We start from the raw sequence: 17,334 nt of genomic DNA, 5'->3' as shown, positions 1-17,334 counted from the left end.
CTGACATAAATATCCCCTTCCTTGCTAATCGGGGCGAAAGAAAGCAGAAGACACGTGTTGCCTCAAGAGGACTAGAAACTTGAGTCTACTCTACGTGTAAATGGGACCCTGGTAGAAAGCTAGATCTCCACTTTCAGTATCCTCACCACTATTTTTAGTTTGGTTTTAGTTCTAAACGTAGAGACTACCGTAGTATCTAGTAACTGTGAAGACTAGTATCTACAGGACTAGAAACTTGTTTGGCTTTAATTATGAATGGTTTGAAGCTGGCCTCGGGGAACTTTCAATATCTTACATACCTTCCTGGCATCCAGAGTGGATGAGCAATTTTTAAATTTTACTTGTAAACTGCCCAGAGCCATTTACACAGTGAGATGGACGGTGGATAAATTTGACAAATAAATAGAGTGAAATTAATAAAGCTTTAAAGCTTAAGGGAATGTTTCCCTTATTCCTTCCCAATCTTTAGCATCCAGTGGTAAATTGTCTGTGAATTAATCCTGCAGTGTTTGTTTTTTTAATTCCTGCAGCCTCAGAAAGAGAAATCATCACTCTTCAGTTCAGCAAAACCCACCTCTTTTTAAACATTGGAAGGGTAACAATACATATATATATATATATATATATACATACATACATACATACATTCATACACACACACACACATACATATACAAGTACAACACAAATGTGACAAAGGCAACAGTAAAAATATTGGGTTTCTGTCTGGATGGTCTCTTGTGACGAGCCGATGGACAGAGAGTGGAAGCAGTGGGCTTCCTCCCATATTTGGGCATACCAGGGGTTGTAACACTTAATACACACCTATCTCCCTGGCTCAGCTGATAACGGGGAAGGACCTTGTGGCTTAGTGGTTAACACATCTGCCTAATATGTAATACAGCCCAGGTTCGAATCCCAGTAAGGGTATGGCTAGCTGATGAGAGCTAAATAGCTTGAAATAGTTCTATACTAGTCTCCCTTTAATTTATCAGCACAAATACAACACAAATGTAACAAAGGCAACAGTAAAAATTTTGGGTTCCTGTCTGGATGTTCTCTTGTGACGAGCCGATGGACAGAGAGTGGAAGCAGTGGGCTTCCTCCCATATTTGGGCATACCAGGGGTTGTAACACTTACATACATACATACATACATACATACATACATACATACATACATACATGTATAACAGAGTTGGAAGGGACATTCGAGGTCTTCTAATCCACCACCACCCCCTCAAGCGGGAAACCATATAACATTTCAAACAAAATGATTGTCCAATCTCTTCTTTAAAATCTCCAGTGATGGAGCATCCACAACGTCTGGTGGCAAGCAGTTCCTCTGGTTCTCACTGTCAGGAAATTTCTCCTTAGGTTTAGGTTGGATCTCTCGTTTCGTTTCCATCCGTTGCTTCTTGCCTGCCCTGAGGTTTCTTTACAGAATAAGTTGAAACTCTACCCTCTTCTTTGGGGCAGCCCCTCAAATATTGGAAGAGACTGCCATCATGTCACTTCTAGTCTTTTTCGCTAAACTAGACATACCCCATTCCTTCTTTTTTTTAAAAAAGAAAAATTGTAAGAGTTACTCCAGTCCCATCTTTCCTGAAGGGGCATTTCTCAGAAAGAAAATAGCATTTGGGAATTGCTGAGATTTATTCTCTCTCTCCCCCCCCCCCCTCCGCCCCAGGGAAATGTGTGTCTGAAAAACAATTGGCAGGTTACGCATGCTCAGAAAGTCATAAGCCACAGGCAAGTTAAATCTGATCCATGCTTGGCTCTTTGAGGCTCATTGGTAATTTCTCTCTTGTTTTTTTCTCCTCCTCTTTACTTCTGGTTTGCTCCGCCCTGTCAAAGGAGGAGCGGATTGTGTAGCAGGCCCACCTCCCTGACGGATGGAGGTAGTAGCCCCCGGGATGGCTGCGGAGGAAGAACAAGACAGGATCTGCCAGACCACAGAGGCGGGTATGTTGGTGCACGACAGCCCGGGCACAATTGTATTGCTCTGCAACGCAAGTTAAGAGGGAGAATTTGCAATGGTGGCTCGACAGCTCTAAAGGCGTTTGACAAAGCTGGCCTTTTTTGCCTGCACAACTGCCAAAGGAAACTGATTTAGAACCAAAGATGTCTTTGGAGATCGCTCATTGTCGGTGCGGGCTGTGGGTTGCAGTTATTTGTTCATGAAATCCATGCCTTTGACAAAGAGGTTTTCGTGGGCACAAGTCGCAAGGCTGTTGAATTTTGTTCCTAGAAAAGTGAAGCGGGGGGGGGGGCTGAATTACCATCAAGAGCTAGGACAGAAGGTAGTTTGGAAATCACCTGAATGGATCCTTTTTTTTTTATTTTTAGAATTGTTTTATAGAAGGAATATAGTGGGAACTGCCGTGGCGTAAATCTTTGTGGTCGGCTGAAGCTAAGCCCAGTGCGATTCAAAAGGAACTCAGAAAATTGAATTAATCGTCCAAACTTTCCCATTATTTACGGATAAACCTGCTTTGTATCTTGAACATCTATTTAATCAGAAGAAAGAGTCACAGTAAGGGAGAGGGTGATAAAAATATAGTTTGTATATCATCATGGCTACAGTGTTCAAAAAATTGAATACCGAGAGCCATGTACCGTTCTATTTGTGTTTATTTTCTGTATTCCAGTGTGTGTGTGCACATTTGATTCTTTCTGTAACAGGATTATATTATGAATAGAGATATTGACTATGTCTATGTACACATACCAAATACAACATTTCCACTGTTGTGCATGAAGCGTAAATGAATTCATAGTAACTGGTGAGGTGTGTTAGTATCTCATTTTTAATGATATTAAGCAACAGAAGAACATTAAAAGCTTTCCCTTATCACAGCTCTGGCCTAGAAAAAGTTCCTTTTTGATCCATTTCCTTTCGATGCTTTCAGGGCTTGGGAATTCCCAAGAAAACAACAGCAGTACTTTTTCGCCACATTTGTTCATTTTTTTTTTCCAAAGGCAGAGCTAGCTGCCCAGAGGATCTTTGTTTTGGCAAGTACCCTGGTCCACCTGGATGTAAGGAAAGATAACGCCCCGGGGGAGAAAGTGCCGTCTCAAACTTCTAGAGAATCGAAAGGTGGTCAGTTTTTAATCTCTTGTTTCTTGTGGCTTTGATGTTGAAGGATGTGGTCACCTGTCTTGAAACAGGCAGTTTTCAAAATTAGCAAAAAGTTGCCTATGTTGAAGGCCTCTTGGTGCTCTCTGAGCTTGGTTGTTTTCTTGCAGACATTTCATTACCCAACTGGGTATCATCCTCAGGGCTAGGAGGAGGAGGAAATGGGGAAGAAGAAGATTGGGAGGACTGTGGGGTCCCTGGTGCTCTCTGAGCTTGGTTGTTTTGTTGCAGACATTTCATTACCCAACTAGGTTACATCATCAATGTTAGAAGGGAGCAGAGTTTGCCCTCTGGTTATATACGGCTTAATCCAGTCGAACGACTTTACGCTGGATTGGACTGGATCGAACTGTAGAGAGCAAACCCTCCTCCCTTCTAGCACTGATGATATTAACTAGTTAGGTAAAGAAATGTCGGCAAGAACTCAACCAAGCTCAGACAGCACCAAAAAAAAACCTCATTTCAACCCTGAGCCTCAAATATTCTCCTTCGTTAGTTTCCTGTGTATCCAAATCTTGTACATATACAATTTCTGGCATCATAAATTTGAAGTTTTTTGGGGGGAGGGGGGGTTTGGAGAAGCACAGACTGTTCCTTTCCCCTTGAGTAAAAAGCAGAAGATTTCACAGCCCGAATCATTTTAAATGGAGTTTAAGGAATCTTCATTGCGTGTGAGAGAGGAAAAAAACACTTTATGTACAGTACATCTTAAATAAACCTCCACTGGCTTTTTAAAAAGAACGCTTGTTACAGTCAGGTTTTTATTATAGATTATTTTCTTGCTGTTTTGTTTTTTACTGCCAGGTGAATCCAGTGTGAAGAGTTACGCCCGCCTCGTTTTTACATTTCATTTTTTTCCACCCGACTGTTAATTTCACGTGAGGGCTCCCGTGTGAGTGTGACTGTCTTTAAAGCTTTTTTTCTGTTGATCTTTGAACTTGGCTTATCAATCTGCCCTCGGCCCAGGGAGAACATTGGCGTCCCATTGACCTGATCTTATTGTGGAACCAGGCCCCCTATCTTACTTTGCCATCTGATTTTATTTCTCTCCGCTTGTTGACTTTTTTTAACAGCCTCTCTGTTTAGGCTGACAATCCGCCTTCGTTGCAGCTGAATTAACGTGATCGCTGTTAAAGTATTACCTTTAGGTTTAATATATCTGTGTACTAGACTGGAGGCGGCAAGCTTTTCATGGAAACCTGTTTTGGCCGTCACAAAACTTTTTTTTGGTCTCTGATGATGGTCATACATGCAAGGATATGCAATCAATTTGTGTAACCACTTTGTGAAGGAAGGAAATATGGAAGGAAGGAGGGAAGAAAGGAATGGAGGGAGAGAGGGAGGGAAGAAGGAGAAACAGGAAGGAAGGAAGGGAAGGAAGGAAGAGAAAAACAAGAAAGAAGAAGGAAGGAAAGGAAAGAAGTAAGTAAGGAAGAAAAAAGTTAAGAAAGGAAGGAAGGGAGTAAGAGAAAAAAGGAAAGGGGAGGAAGGAAGGAAAAAGGGAGGGAGGGAGGATGGAATGAAGAGAGGAAAGAATGAGAGAGGAAGAAAGGAAGGAAAGAAAGACAAAGGGAGGAGAACTTTCTTAGAACTTTTGTGTGGAAATTTATTTTGGTCTTTGAAAGACGTGGCACCAGATTACAGCTTGGTAGGGTGTATTTTTCCCTCCTCTCCCTCCTAACCATTTGACTCCCAGCCAAGCAAACCGATTTTAGCTTGTTAAGGCAACTTGTTTTCGTGGCTCCGTTTCGTGTGTGTGTGTGTGTGTGTGGTTTTTTTTCTGGAAGAAGCAAAGATACCCCTCCACCCTCAGGGGTCTCCTGAATAACTCCTGCTCTGCACATCCATTTTATTTGTAGCTGCAGGGAGAAGGTTAGGACAGGATTTCTGCAGACGGTGGCAAAGGGGGGTGGGGGGGTGGGATGGGTAAGAACACTGGGAGTCCCTGGCAGATGACTCTGTTGGAAGGAGAACTTGGGGCTTCATGTGGCCAGCTGTTCCACTGGCTGACCGCTGGAAGGGTCCTCCTGGCATCCAGGCAGAATTTCTTTTTTTTGTTCAGGGTCTGGTTTAGGCCCCTTTGAGGGAATGATGACCCTTCTTTGCTTTCTCAAAAGCCCCCACCCAAGATTCAGCAGACAGAATTCCACGGGGGGGGGCACTTTGGTGAACCTCAGAACTCAATTTACTTTGTTCATACTCTGGTGTCCAAACTTTTTTTTCTTTCTCCCTCCTTCCCTCCTTTCTTTATTCTTTCTTTCTCCCTCCCTTGTTCCTTCTTCCTTCCCACCCTCTCTCCTTTCATTTCTTCCTCCCCCCTCTTTCTTTCTTTCTTCCTCCATCCCTCATTCCCTCTTTCCTTTTCTCCCTCCCTCCCTTGCTCCTTGCTTCCTCCCTTCCTCCTTTCTTTCTTCCTTCCTCCCTCGTTCCATTTTCCCTCCCTTTCCTTTCCTTCCTCCCTTCCTCCTCCTTCCTTCCTTCCTCATTCCCTCTTCCCTCCCTCTCTCCTTTCTTTCTCCCTCCTTTCTTTTCCTCCCTTCCTCCCTCCCTCCCCCCTCTTTCCCTCCCTCCCTTCTTTCTTCCTCCCTCACTCATTCCATCTTCCCTCCCTCTCTCCTTTCCTCCCTCCCTCCCTCCATTTCTTTCTCTCTCCCTCCTTCTTTCTTCCCTCCCTCTTTCCTTTCCTCCCTCCTTTCTTTCTTCCTCCCTCCTTCTTTCTTTTCCTCCCTCCCTCCCTCTTTCTTCCTCTATCTCTTGTTCCTTCTCCCCTCATTCCCTTCCTTCTTTCCAGACAATGGAGCCACATGTGACCAAATGCGCCTGAAGCCCTTCACAAGCCAAGGCAATTTGGAGGGGGGCCCTGCCCCAGTCCGAGGGCTTCGCTTTGGCAGTTGAGTGACTCGGGCCTCTCCGAACATGGCCACCCTAACCAGCAGCTCCACGTCGGACCCGGCCGACTCCGGCCCTTCCTCCTCGCTCTCTCTGCCTCTGTTGGATGACAAGCCCAAAGCGAAACACCTCTTCCAGTGGGGCTCCCTCTTCCACAGCCGGAGCGAACGCTTCGTCATCGCCCGGAGCGACAGCGTGCCCGAGGAGAACGTCCTGAAGATCACCATCACGGAGACCACCGTGATCGAATCGGACCTGGGCATCTGGAGCTCTTACGCCCTCAGCTACCTCACTCTCTGGTTCTTCTTCAGCTTCTGCACTCTTTTCCTCAACAAGTACATCTTGTCCCTGCTGGAAGGGGAACCGAGTATGTTGGGTAAGTAGCCACGCCCGCTTTGGCTGGCGTAGGGGGTTTTGGGAGTCGGCGTCCACCTGTCTTAGCGTTGCCCACTTGAGAAGCACCGATTGTGTTGGAGTGCCGAAAATCGGCGCCGTCATTCTCCCCGTTCTTGAGACTGCAAACACCCTGAGCTTTTCTTCGTTCTTTTTTTTTTAAATAATCTTTATTGGTTATACATTTTTTTTAATAAGACATACAAATACAACTTTAAACATACAAACCTGTTGTGACTCAGCAGAATTTGCTGTGAATTGAGTCGGGATGCAGGAATAATGAGCAGCTGTTGCTCGTTAGTGTCGTCTTCTGGAGATAAAAGACAGATGGTGCCACGCCTTAGTTGCAGAAGTCCACGTTCATTCGTGGTTCGTCGTTCATCGGTCGTCGTTCGTGAGAGGCACTTGGATAAGTGATTTGCTTTCTATAAACCTGATTCAAAGGGACACTTGGATAAATGATTTTGCTTCCTGAAAACCTGGTTTGCTGTAAGACTTTTGTTTTTGCATTTTGCTGCGTAACCTTTTTGCCAGAGACTTTATCTATGTTTATTTTGGGCTCGCAGCCAGCTTGAGCCAGGACTGATAAAGATATTTCCTTTGAAGTTCTGTCTGACTGTCATTTGTGAACGAGCGAAGAAGGGGGGTCAGAACACAAACCCCTCCCCCCCCCATGACAGTCATTCACAGCGCAACATTTTTTCTTCTTCCTCGTTGTTTAGTCTCTAACCAGCATCTTCTCATTACAAAATTCAGGTATCTATTACAATACCCATGTTCATTTTTAGTTCCCGTTGTTAACAATTGCTATTTAACTTTCCCCGTTTTAAGTCCCTGCTGTTCTCCTTGCCACCCACATATACCATAGGTTCCAGCTAAGATAATGTTCCGTTTCTCCTTTGTCCCTCAGCCAACCCGTCATTCTGTCCATTTCTGCACACTCATAAATCTTTTTAATTATGGCATCTCCCGATGGTATGGTAGTAGATTTCCAAAATTGCACATAGCTTATTCTTGTGGCCACAATTATATTTAGGCTCAAATGCCATATAGATTTACTCATGTTTTCTGGTTTTATGCTTAGTAAAAAAGTCTCGGGTTTCCATTCCATACTTGCTCCGATAACCGCTTTTAGCCAGTTTTGAATCCTTCTCCAGTATTTCGTGGCCTCAGTACAGGACCACCAAATATGGTAGAATGTGCCATCCCTTCTTCCACATTTCCAACAGAGTGAAGATAATCCAGGAAACATTTTGGCTAACCTTCGTTCTTTAGGGTCACAGCTTTGCTCCCTCTGGTCAACTTGCAAGGTTTCTTTCTCCATAGCAATATGTGTAGCAATAGTCCTTAGACTTATATACCGCTTTACAGCCGTCCCTAAGGGGTTGACAGAGTCAGCCCTATTGCCCCCAACAATCTGGGCCCACGTTTTACCCACCTCGGAAGGACGGGAGGCTGAGTCGACCTTCAGCCAGTTGGTCAGGATCAAACTGCTGGCAGTGGGCAGAGTTAGCCTGCAATACTGCATTCGAACCACTGGGAGGGAGAAGCTCCGCCCACCCGCCTGGATGTCATCACATCTATTTTTGACGTTCCGCGCCTGCGCGGAAGGTCCTGCGCATGTGCGGAGGTGACACAAGCGAGCGGCGCGAACCTTCGGTAGCGAAGGTAAGTAGATTTCACCCCTGGGTGAATCTGAATTTTAATCTCAATGCCTTTGCCATTATCCCACACAATGGCCCAGAACCCAGGTTAATCCATTCACCAGACGAAAACTCATGTTTTAACTTGGGACAAACTGACTTTGTACATATCCAGAGTTCGTTCTCTGGCTGGAAGGGGAAACCTCAGGCCAGTTTTCCTCTGGGCATCCTCGTTTTAGGCATCTCTCTTTCTTCCAGGTGCTGTCCAGATGCTGTCCACCACCTTCATTGGCTGCATCAAAATGTTCGTCCCCTGCTGTCTTTACCAGCACAAGACCCGCCTCTCCTACCCTCCGAATTTCATCATGATTATGCTTTTCGTCGGCCTGATGCGGTAAGGTCTGGGTCTCCGTGGGAGAAACTGAGTCACGTCTTCATTGGTGGAATCCCTTTCTTGCCCCCCTCCCCCCCCCCAAATTCAGATCTGTGTTCTCTTCCCCCTTGAGAAAACTAAGTCAATTTTTTTTTAACATTAACGTTTTGGGAGGAATCCTCTGAGACAAACATTGGAGGATTTCCTTTAAAAAAAATGTTTTTTTAAATCTGTTCTTGCATTAGTTTTTTTTTAAAAAAGCCAGTTTTCTCCAATTTCGAGCATTTCAGTTGTTTCTGCACTACATCTCTATAATTAGCTATATAAGGTAGAGGTTCCCCTCGCACCTATGTACTAGTTGTTCCCGACTTTAGTGGGCGCTGCTCATCTCCGTTTCAAAGCCGAAGAGCCAGTGCTGTCCGAAGACGTCTCCAGGGTCATGTGGCCGGCAGGACTCAACTCCCGAAGGCGCATCAAACGCTGTTCCCTTCCCAACAAAATTAGTGGTTCCTATTTTTCTCCTTGCATTTTTTACGGGCTTTCAAACTGCCAGGTTGGCAGAAACGGTTCCACCACAAAACCGCAGAGGACAAAATCGTGCTCGACGAAAGCGCGCATTTGACGTCATCACAGCGCGACGAAAACATCGCGCTGTGATCGAAAAATGTAAAAAAAAAGCGAAAACCTTACCCTAACCCCCCCAAACCTAACCCTAAACCTAACCCTAAACCTAACCCTTAACCTAACCCTAAATCTAACCCTAAACCTAACCGTTAACGTAACGCTAAACCTAACGCTAACCCTTAACCTAACGCTAAACGTAACCCTAACGCTCTAAACCTAACCTTAACCCTTAACCTAACCCTAACCCTAACCCTAACCCTTACCTTTATGTGAATTGGCTTGCTTTAATTTTAATTTTATTTCAATTTTTAATTTTTTTCATCGCGCTGTGATGACGTCACATGCGCGCTTTCGTCGAGCGCGATTTTGTCCTCCACACTTTTGACAGGTCACGGGCAGAAACTGGGACAAGTGACGGGAGCTCCCTCCGTTACACGGCGCTGGGGATTCGAACTGCCGACCTTTCTGATCGACAAGCTCAGCGTCTTGGCCTCTGAGCCACCGCGTTCCCAATTAGCTATATAGGTCAACCCCCCCCCCTCCCCAGATTTATAGATTTAAAGTCCTGGATAAAATGAACCTCTTCCATTGCTTTTCCCTTGTTTTTCTTCTGTCAATGGTTTTGGGTCAAAGAAAAAAAAAATAGGCCCCGAGTGTTTTGGCTGCTGCAAAGTTAAAACTGCTTTTTTTTCTTCCTTGCTTCATCTCAGGTTTGCAACTGTGGTTTTGGGACTCGTCAGTTTGAAGAACGTGGCCGTTTCCTTTGCGGAGACGGTGAAAAGCTCCGCGCCCATTTTTACCGTTATTATGTCGCGTATGATTTTAGGAGAATACACTGGTACGTTTTGCAGAAATCAATACCACCTCAAGGGCGAAACTGAGCCTAGGATGCAGGCTGTATTTTTTTTCCTGTTTTATTTATTTTATTCATATAACATGTTTTTTTTTTAATCAAACAGTGTGTTGGCTGGGTGCAATGGTTTTTAGGCAATCATAATCAAGTAATTTCTATTTCTCTCTCTTCCGTCCTCTCCCTCATTCCTTCCCTCTTTCTTTTTATGTTTCCCTCCCTCTTTTTCTGTTTCTTTCTCCCCCGCCCTCCCTCCTTCCATCTCTCTCTCTTTCTCTCCCTCTCTTTCTGTTTCTTTCTTTCTCCCCCTTCCTCCTTTCTTCCCTCCCTCTCTTTTTCGGCTTTTTTCTCCCCCGCCCTCCCTCCTTCCCCTTCTCTCTTTCTCTCCCTCCCTCTCTTTCTTTCTGTCTACCCCTTCCTCCTTCCTTCCCTCTCTTTCCCTCCCACTCTTTTTCTCTCTCTCCCTCTTTCCTTTCCCTCCTCTCTCTTTCCCTCCCTCTCTTTTTCTGTTTCTTTCTTTCTCCCCCTTCCTCCTTTCTTCCCTCCCTCTCTTTTTTGGCTTTTTTCTCCCCCGCCCTCCCTCCTTCCCCTTCTCTCTTTCTCTCCCTCCCTCTCTTTCTTTCTGTATACCCCTTCCTCCTTCCTTCCCTCTCTTTCCCTCCCACTTTTCCTGTTTCTCCCTCTTTCCTTCCCCTCCTCTCTTTCTTTCCCTCTCTTTTTCTGTTTCTTTTTGTCTCCCTCCTTCCCCCTCTCTCTTTCCCTGCCTTTCTTTTTCTGTTTCTCTCTTTCTCTCCCTTTTTCTGTTTTTCTCTTTATCCTCCCTCCTTGCTTCACTCTCTTTCTCATTCCCTCCCTCCCTTTTTCTGTTTCTCTCTGTCTTTCTACCCCCCTCCGTCCTTCTCCCTCTCTCTTTCCCTCCCTTTCTTTTTCTGTTTCTCTCTTTTTCTCCCTCCCTTTTTCTGTTTTTCTCTTTATCCTCCCTCTCCCTCTCTCCTTGCTTCCCTCTCCTTCCCTTTCCCTCCCTCCCTTTTTCTGTTTCTCTCTGTCTTTCTCCCTCCTCTCTCTCCCTCTTTCCTTCTCCCCTCTCTTTCCCGCCCTTTTCCTGTTTCTCTCTTTCCCCTCCCTCTCCCTCTCTCCTTCACCTCTTTCTTTCCCCCCCCCTCCCTGCCTCCCTCTATCTCCCCGTCCCTAACCCCTCCCCCTCTCTCTCCATCTCCTAAGTTTGTTGTTGTGGAGAAAATAGGAGGAGGAATACATGTCGGATATATCCGTAAACTTGGGCTGTTCTTAAAAACAATAAAGGCGGAATACAAGTGAACAAAGCACATTATTTCAGCCCTTCGGGGTACAAAGGCGACTGCTTTTCAACCTCCCTGAATCTCGAATCACCAGTCAAATCGGCCAGAAGTCTAGAACTGGCTGTTTTGTTTCTCTACACTTCTGTTCCCTTTATTCTCTTCTGACGTCCGGTTCTGTCCCAAACTGTCCCAGGGCTGTTTGTGAATCTCTCTCTGGTCCCCGTGATGGGCGGGCTGGCCTTGTGCACCGCGACGGAACTGAGTTTCAACATCCTCGGCTTCTCAGCGGCTTTGTCAACGAATATTATGGACTGGTAGGCATCACGGAAGTTCAAAGGGTGGAATTATACCCAAGAAACATCTGCAGAGTTATTTTTAGCTGTTCTGGGCAGCTCTTCCCCCTTTGCTCTTGGTTATTTCCACTCAACGTTTGACACAAATGTGGCTTCCTTTTTTGCAGTTTGCAGAACGTTTTCTCCAAAAAGCTGCTGAGCGGGGACAAGTACCGTTTCTCGTAAGTCCTTAAACCTTTGCACGATTTAACAGAAGCTTCGGGAGTGACGTGGTGGCCTAGAGGTGGCGCTCTCGCCTCGCAATCAGGAGGCTGTGAGAGTTCGATCCTAGCTGTAGAGGCAGATATTTCTCTCTCTGAGCACAATGAGAACAAAACTCCGCCCTGGCGTCAGGAAAGGCATCCGGCCAGTAAACACTCAATTACCCAGACTCCACCCCCATGAGGGATTATGGGATTGTTAAAAAGAGATGATGATTTAACAGAAGCTTTGCTTCTCCTCCAGTCCGAGGGACCTACGTTAATATCCTCAGGTGACCCTTCAAGTCACCCAGAATAATTCATTCATTCCTCTTCGTCCCCCTCTCCTTTTTTTATTTCTTCTTCCTTTTCTTTTCCAGAGCTCCTGAGCTTCAGTTCTACACTAGCGCAGCTGCTGTGATCATGCTCATTCCGGCTTGGGTCTTTTTCATGGTGAGTTGTTTCTTCTGCCCCCACCCCTCCCTCCCTCCCTCCCCAGTTTGGCAATGAGGTGGCCTATTGCTGTTTATCCAACAGACCCCAACTGAGATTCTGCCTGGTACTGTAGAAAGGCAAGTTTGGGGAACATTGTGAATGATTGCAAGTTGCAAGCCAACATTCGGCAGGTGGGGCCCAAACTGAGTGGAACAGCCGTGTTTCTCTTTTCTGACTATTTTTTTGCTTATGCCCTCCTTCCCTTTTCCCATTCTTATCTTCCTTCCTTCCTTTCTCCCTCCCTCCCTTCCTTTTTTCCCGTTCTCATATTTCTTTCTTTTTTCTATCTCTCTGTCTGTCTTCCTCCCTCCCTTCCTTCCTTCCCCCATTTTCCCATTTTCCCCTTCCTTCCTTCCTTCCTTCCTTCCTTCCTTCCTTCCTTCCTTCCTTCCCCCTTTCCCATTCTCATCTTTCTTTCTTTATTTCTTTGTCTTCATTCCTTCCTTCCCCCTTTTTCTCATTCTCTCCTTCCTCCTTCCCTCCCTTCTCCCTCCCTTCCCCCTTTCCCATTCTCATTTATCTATCCATCTTTCTTTCCTTCCCCCTTTTTCCCATTCTCTCCTTCCTTCCTTCCTTCCTTCCTCCCTCCCTTCTCTTTTTCCCATTCTTATATTTCTTTCTTTCTGTCGGTCTGTCTGTTTTCCTTCCTTCCTTCCCCCATTTTCCCATTTTCTCCTCCCTCCCTCCCTCCTTCCCTCCCTCCCTCCCTCCTTTCCTTCCTTCCTTCCCCCCCCTTTCTCATTCTCATCTTTCTTTCTTTGTCTTCATTCCTTCTCCCTTTTTCCCATTCTCTCCTCCCTCCTTCTGTCTGTCTGTCTCCCCTTCCACTTTTCCCGTTCGCATCTCCCTCCCTCCCTTCCTTCCTTCCTTCCTTCCTTCCTCCTCCCCCAAGGTGGCGCAGTGGTTAAATGCAGCACTGCAGGCTACTGCTAGATCAGCAGGTCAGCGGTTCAAATCTCACCGGCTCAGGGTTGACTCAGCCTTCCATCCTTCCGAGGTGGGTAAAATGAGGACCCAGATTGTTGGGGGCAATATGCTGACTCTCTGTAAACCGCTTAGAGAGGGCTGAAAGCCCTATGAAGCGGTATATAAGTCTACTGCTATTGCTATTGCTATTTTCTCTCTACTTCTTTCCTTCTTTCTTCCATTCATTCTTGCATCCTTACTTCATCTCCCCCATCTCTTTCTCTTCCATTCTCCCACTCTTTCCTCCCCCCCCCTTTCTCCTTTCTGCTCCTTCCAGCCACCTGCTGAGAGGAGGGGAAAACCTTCCTGGATCAACGCATCTCTACACTTGAGAACGACATATAACTCTCAGCTGGGTGTTCCCCGTCCCAGCTCGAGATAAAGAGTTGTTTTGTTCAGCACTCCCACGCACTTTCATGCTGTGTGACGTAAAATGGGGAGAAAACAGGGCAGAAGTCTCTGCTTTGCATCCAGAAGGATCTCAAAACTGAGCTCCTGCCGCTGCCTCCCTTTTAACCCCCTGCTCTGTCCTTCTCCTTTGCTTCATTTCTTCTCTTCCCGCCCGAAAGGATATGCCGGTAATTGGGAAAAGTGGGCGCAGTTTCCAGTACAACCAGGACATTGTGATGCTGCTCCTGATGGACGGAGTTCTCTTCCACCTGCAGAGTGTCACCGCTTATGCTTTGATGGGCAAGATTTCCCCTGTGACGTTCAGGTAAAACAAAAATAAAAACCCACCAGAAATTCCATAGGGTCCTCATCCAGTAAGGAGCAAGCAGGGTGCTGTGGTGGCCTTAGAGGTGGAGCTCTCGTTTCACAATCAGGAGGCTATCAGTTCAATCCTAGGTAGAGGCAGATATTTCTCTCTCTCTCTCTCTCTCTGGGCACAATGAGAAATCTATCTGCTGGAAGAAAAGACTCTGCTCTGGTGACAAGAAAGGCATCCGGCCAGTAAACACTCTGCTAGCTCCATGCAGTTGCCCAGACTCCACCCCACAAGGGATTACGGGGTGGTTAAATGAAGATGATGAAGATGATCGTCTTCCTTTAAGCTCCTTTATTTCAGGTGTCAATTTACAAGGAAGCCATGGGATGACTTAATCTAACTTGGCAAAGATTCCCGGCTCCTGTTTAGCATGACCTTCCCGATCCCGAAACCCTCTTGGGGCAGCTGGACTGCAGCACCCATCATCTCTAGCCGTACGGCAAGGGCTGTAAGCTTGCCTTGTCTCAGCAACCCTGCTTAAGAGAGCAGGAGAGTAACAGCCAAAGGGGTGTTTCTGTTTTCTCTTGTCATGTATTAAAATTTTCAGTCAGTTTTCTGAGGTTATCTAATTGGGTCTGGATCCAACCAGAATCCCCACCTATTCCTACCTGTTATACCCAGGCAACTCCTGAGTATGAAATCACTCCCCGTTTTCTCAGTCTCCTCCTGTTTTCCTGTCTTTCCCCCAGTGTGGCCAGCACGGTGAAGCACGCCTTGTCCATCTGGCTCAGCATTATTGTCTTCGGGAACAAGATCACCAGCCTCTCGGCCATCGGGACGGTGCTGGTGACCATCGGAGTGATACTGTATAACCGAGCCAAGCAGCACCAGCAGGAGACCTTGCAGAATCTGGTGGGAGCAGCCTCAACCCCCCAGCTGTCTCCGGCGATCAACAAGGACTCTGAGCCCCTCCTCTCCAAAGACACCCGTCCATTCGAATGAGACCACTGTCCCGCCTCTCGGCCTTAATTTTGCTCGGCGGGAAGTTTGGAAGAATGACTCTTCCCCCCCACCCCTCTTGAAGCCCTTGATTATCCCCCAACCCTGAGACCCGTCCCACTCATAAGCAGGGATAAGAAAAAAAAATGGGTGCAGAGACCAGGTGAGACGCCCTCCAAGCATCGGATAGAAGAGTTCTTCCTCAGACTTTTGCGCTCTGCCGTCCGTTGTATTCAAAAGTGTCTCGAAAGGCGCTTTTCGGTCCCTCGTCCACCAGAGTGCCAGACCGAGGTGAAATCCAGCAAAGTTTGCCGTTGTCAAAGCTTGCACAAAAGGAAAAGCAGAAATCCAGCGGGATCCATGCATCGGCTGCCGTCCTCCACTACAGGGGCCCAAACTCCCAAGTCTGGAAAAGAATCCACTCCCGAAGCCTCAAAATCCGGCAGATGTCATTGCTGGGACCAGCAGGATCTCCCAACCACCAGCGTGGGTGCATGTCAAACATGCAGCCGGTCTTCCGTCCCGGGGTATCCTTTGCTAGGTCTGTGTTCCAGACGTCACTTTCTGGATGAAAACCCTCCTGGACATGTTCTGCCGGGAAGTCATCAGCAATTTTTACCCAGAGTAGCCTCTCTCGCCCCCTTGCCGACCGAGCTAAAATTTCTGCTTCCCCACTCTCTCAAGGACGGACCAAGTTGGCTTCTTTGTGGGGAAGAGCTGAGATAAAGAGTTTTAATTTTGTTTCCATCCCATTCGAGGGCTTGCAATAAACCCAGCCGACCTTCGAAACCTGGATGCCCTGCTAAATAGCAATCAAGAAATGATTTGGGGGGGAAAAGGCACGCTAGAAATTCTTTTGTTCCTAGCTTCTCCTGAATTTTAAGACTGGACACTTTTGGGATTGTAAAAAACCAGGAGAAAATTGTGCGTTGTGTATTGTCCTGGATCATGTGGTGTGTGATGCCTCTTAGCAATCAAATTAGCCAAAAAGGCTGCTCAGAGAAGGAAATGAGATTTTTTACGGAGCCAGAGTTTTAAAACTCAATGCATTCGGGATTTTAGAAATGAGAAAATTGTGCAGTGCGTATTGTCCTGGATTGTGTGATGCCTTTTAGCAATCAAATGACAAAAAAAAAACTGCTGGTGAAGGAAACAAGATTTCACGGAGCAAAACCTCTTTCAAAATAATGTTTGGAAATGCCATTAGGTATTTGGGAAGCTGTCTTTAAGTTAGCTCATGTCCATCTAGCCTAATTTTGCTACTCTGGGGCCACTGAACTAGTTCCCTTTGACCCTGTTTCCCCCCGAAAATAAGCCCTCCGCGAAAATATTGCAACACAGAAGCAGCCATGAAGTGACCACGCTCACCAACTCCTGCACCTCAAAAATAATGAGACCTCCCCGAAAATAAGGCCAAGCGCTTATTTCGTGGGTCAAAAGAAAATAAGACCCTGTCTTATTTTCGGGGAAACACAATAGTTAACGACAAATCCATCCATGTCCTTGTGGCATGGATATTGGTAGCCCAAGACTGAATTCTCTTCATGGGCTAGTAAAGTTAGTAGTTAGTAAAAACCACTGAGTAAAAACCACTTAGTAAAAACCACTTAGTAAAAACCACTGAGCCGGAAAGATTCTCATGAATCGAGCAACTTAAAGCTCTGATTTCCTGTGCTACAATCTGTCTAAACGTGGTCAGATATCCATCGTAGGGAAAAAAATAACGTTTACCCTCAGCACGTTAATATGTTTTTAATTTCAGAGTTGGGGGGGGGGGGAAACCCTCATCCCACATTTCCTGATTTGTCAGCCAGGATGCTGCCCCCTTGCCAATATTTACTCTGCTCCTTCTCATCCCCAACTCAGTTTTGTTCGTCTCCTTGCGAAAATGGGTACTGCAAGACAATGCTTACTGTTAAAAGAGAATATACTGTTTGTCCCTCCAAAACGGCCGCAATTATTTTCTCTTTGTCCTGGGCATACTTGAAAGGCACACTTTTTTTTTTTACTTAAGGTGCTTGCGGCCAAATCGTCCATAACTCAGATGCCGAGACAAACAGTTTGGGGACTGATTTAAGAACGGATGTGCTGATAAGCAACTTGGCATCCATCTGATGACCACTTTAGAATCTTGACGAGATCAATCCTGTGAATAATGTCACAAATCATTTAGGATTTGCTTGTGGTAGGGAGTATTTCCCCCCCCCCACCCCAAAAATAAAGAAACTTAATCCAGGTGTAATCCTGTATCTGTTTTCTTCTCAGAAGTCTGCATCAAAACATTAAACGTCACCTGAAGGTGTGTCCGTTTCTCTGTGGTTTTTTGATCACCAAAATCTGTGTCGTTTTTATAGCGAAGGCATTGATTTAAAAGTAAAGGTGCAGAGCAGATGATTCAAACACCGTGGATATGCCGCCAGGCAAAAT

The 17,334-nt window shown here is 46.0% G+C and overlaps 1 protein-coding gene across 1 annotated transcript; it reads left to right on the top strand.

Annotated features, from left to right (window-relative positions):
* Positions 1–5,916: 5,916 nt before the first annotated feature.
* Positions 5,917–17,116, top strand: SLC35E2B (solute carrier family 35 member E2B). The gene is made up of 8 exons (XM_087701814.1): positions 5,917–6,404; positions 8,323–8,458; positions 9,772–9,899; positions 11,403–11,523; positions 11,670–11,723; positions 12,122–12,194; positions 13,772–13,917; positions 14,658–17,116. The coding sequence occupies exons 1-8, from the start codon at positions 6,056–6,058 to the stop codon at positions 14,908–14,910; spliced, it is 1,260 nt and encodes a 419-aa protein (XP_087557940.1). The 5' UTR covers positions 5,917–6,055; the 3' UTR covers positions 14,911–17,116.
* Positions 17,117–17,334: the final 218 nt, after the last annotated feature.

This window comes from Thamnophis sirtalis, unplaced genomic scaffold (genome assembly GCF_051295495.1).
Source record: "Thamnophis sirtalis isolate CommonGarterSnake01/CBP01778 unplaced genomic scaffold, rThaSir2_p1.2 scaffold_15, whole genome shotgun sequence".
NCBI classification, from domain to species: domain Eukaryota; kingdom Metazoa; phylum Chordata; class Lepidosauria; order Squamata; family Natricidae; genus Thamnophis; species Thamnophis sirtalis.
Note: the sequence above shows the minus strand (reverse complement) of the source record. Positions and strands in the feature narration are given on the sequence as shown.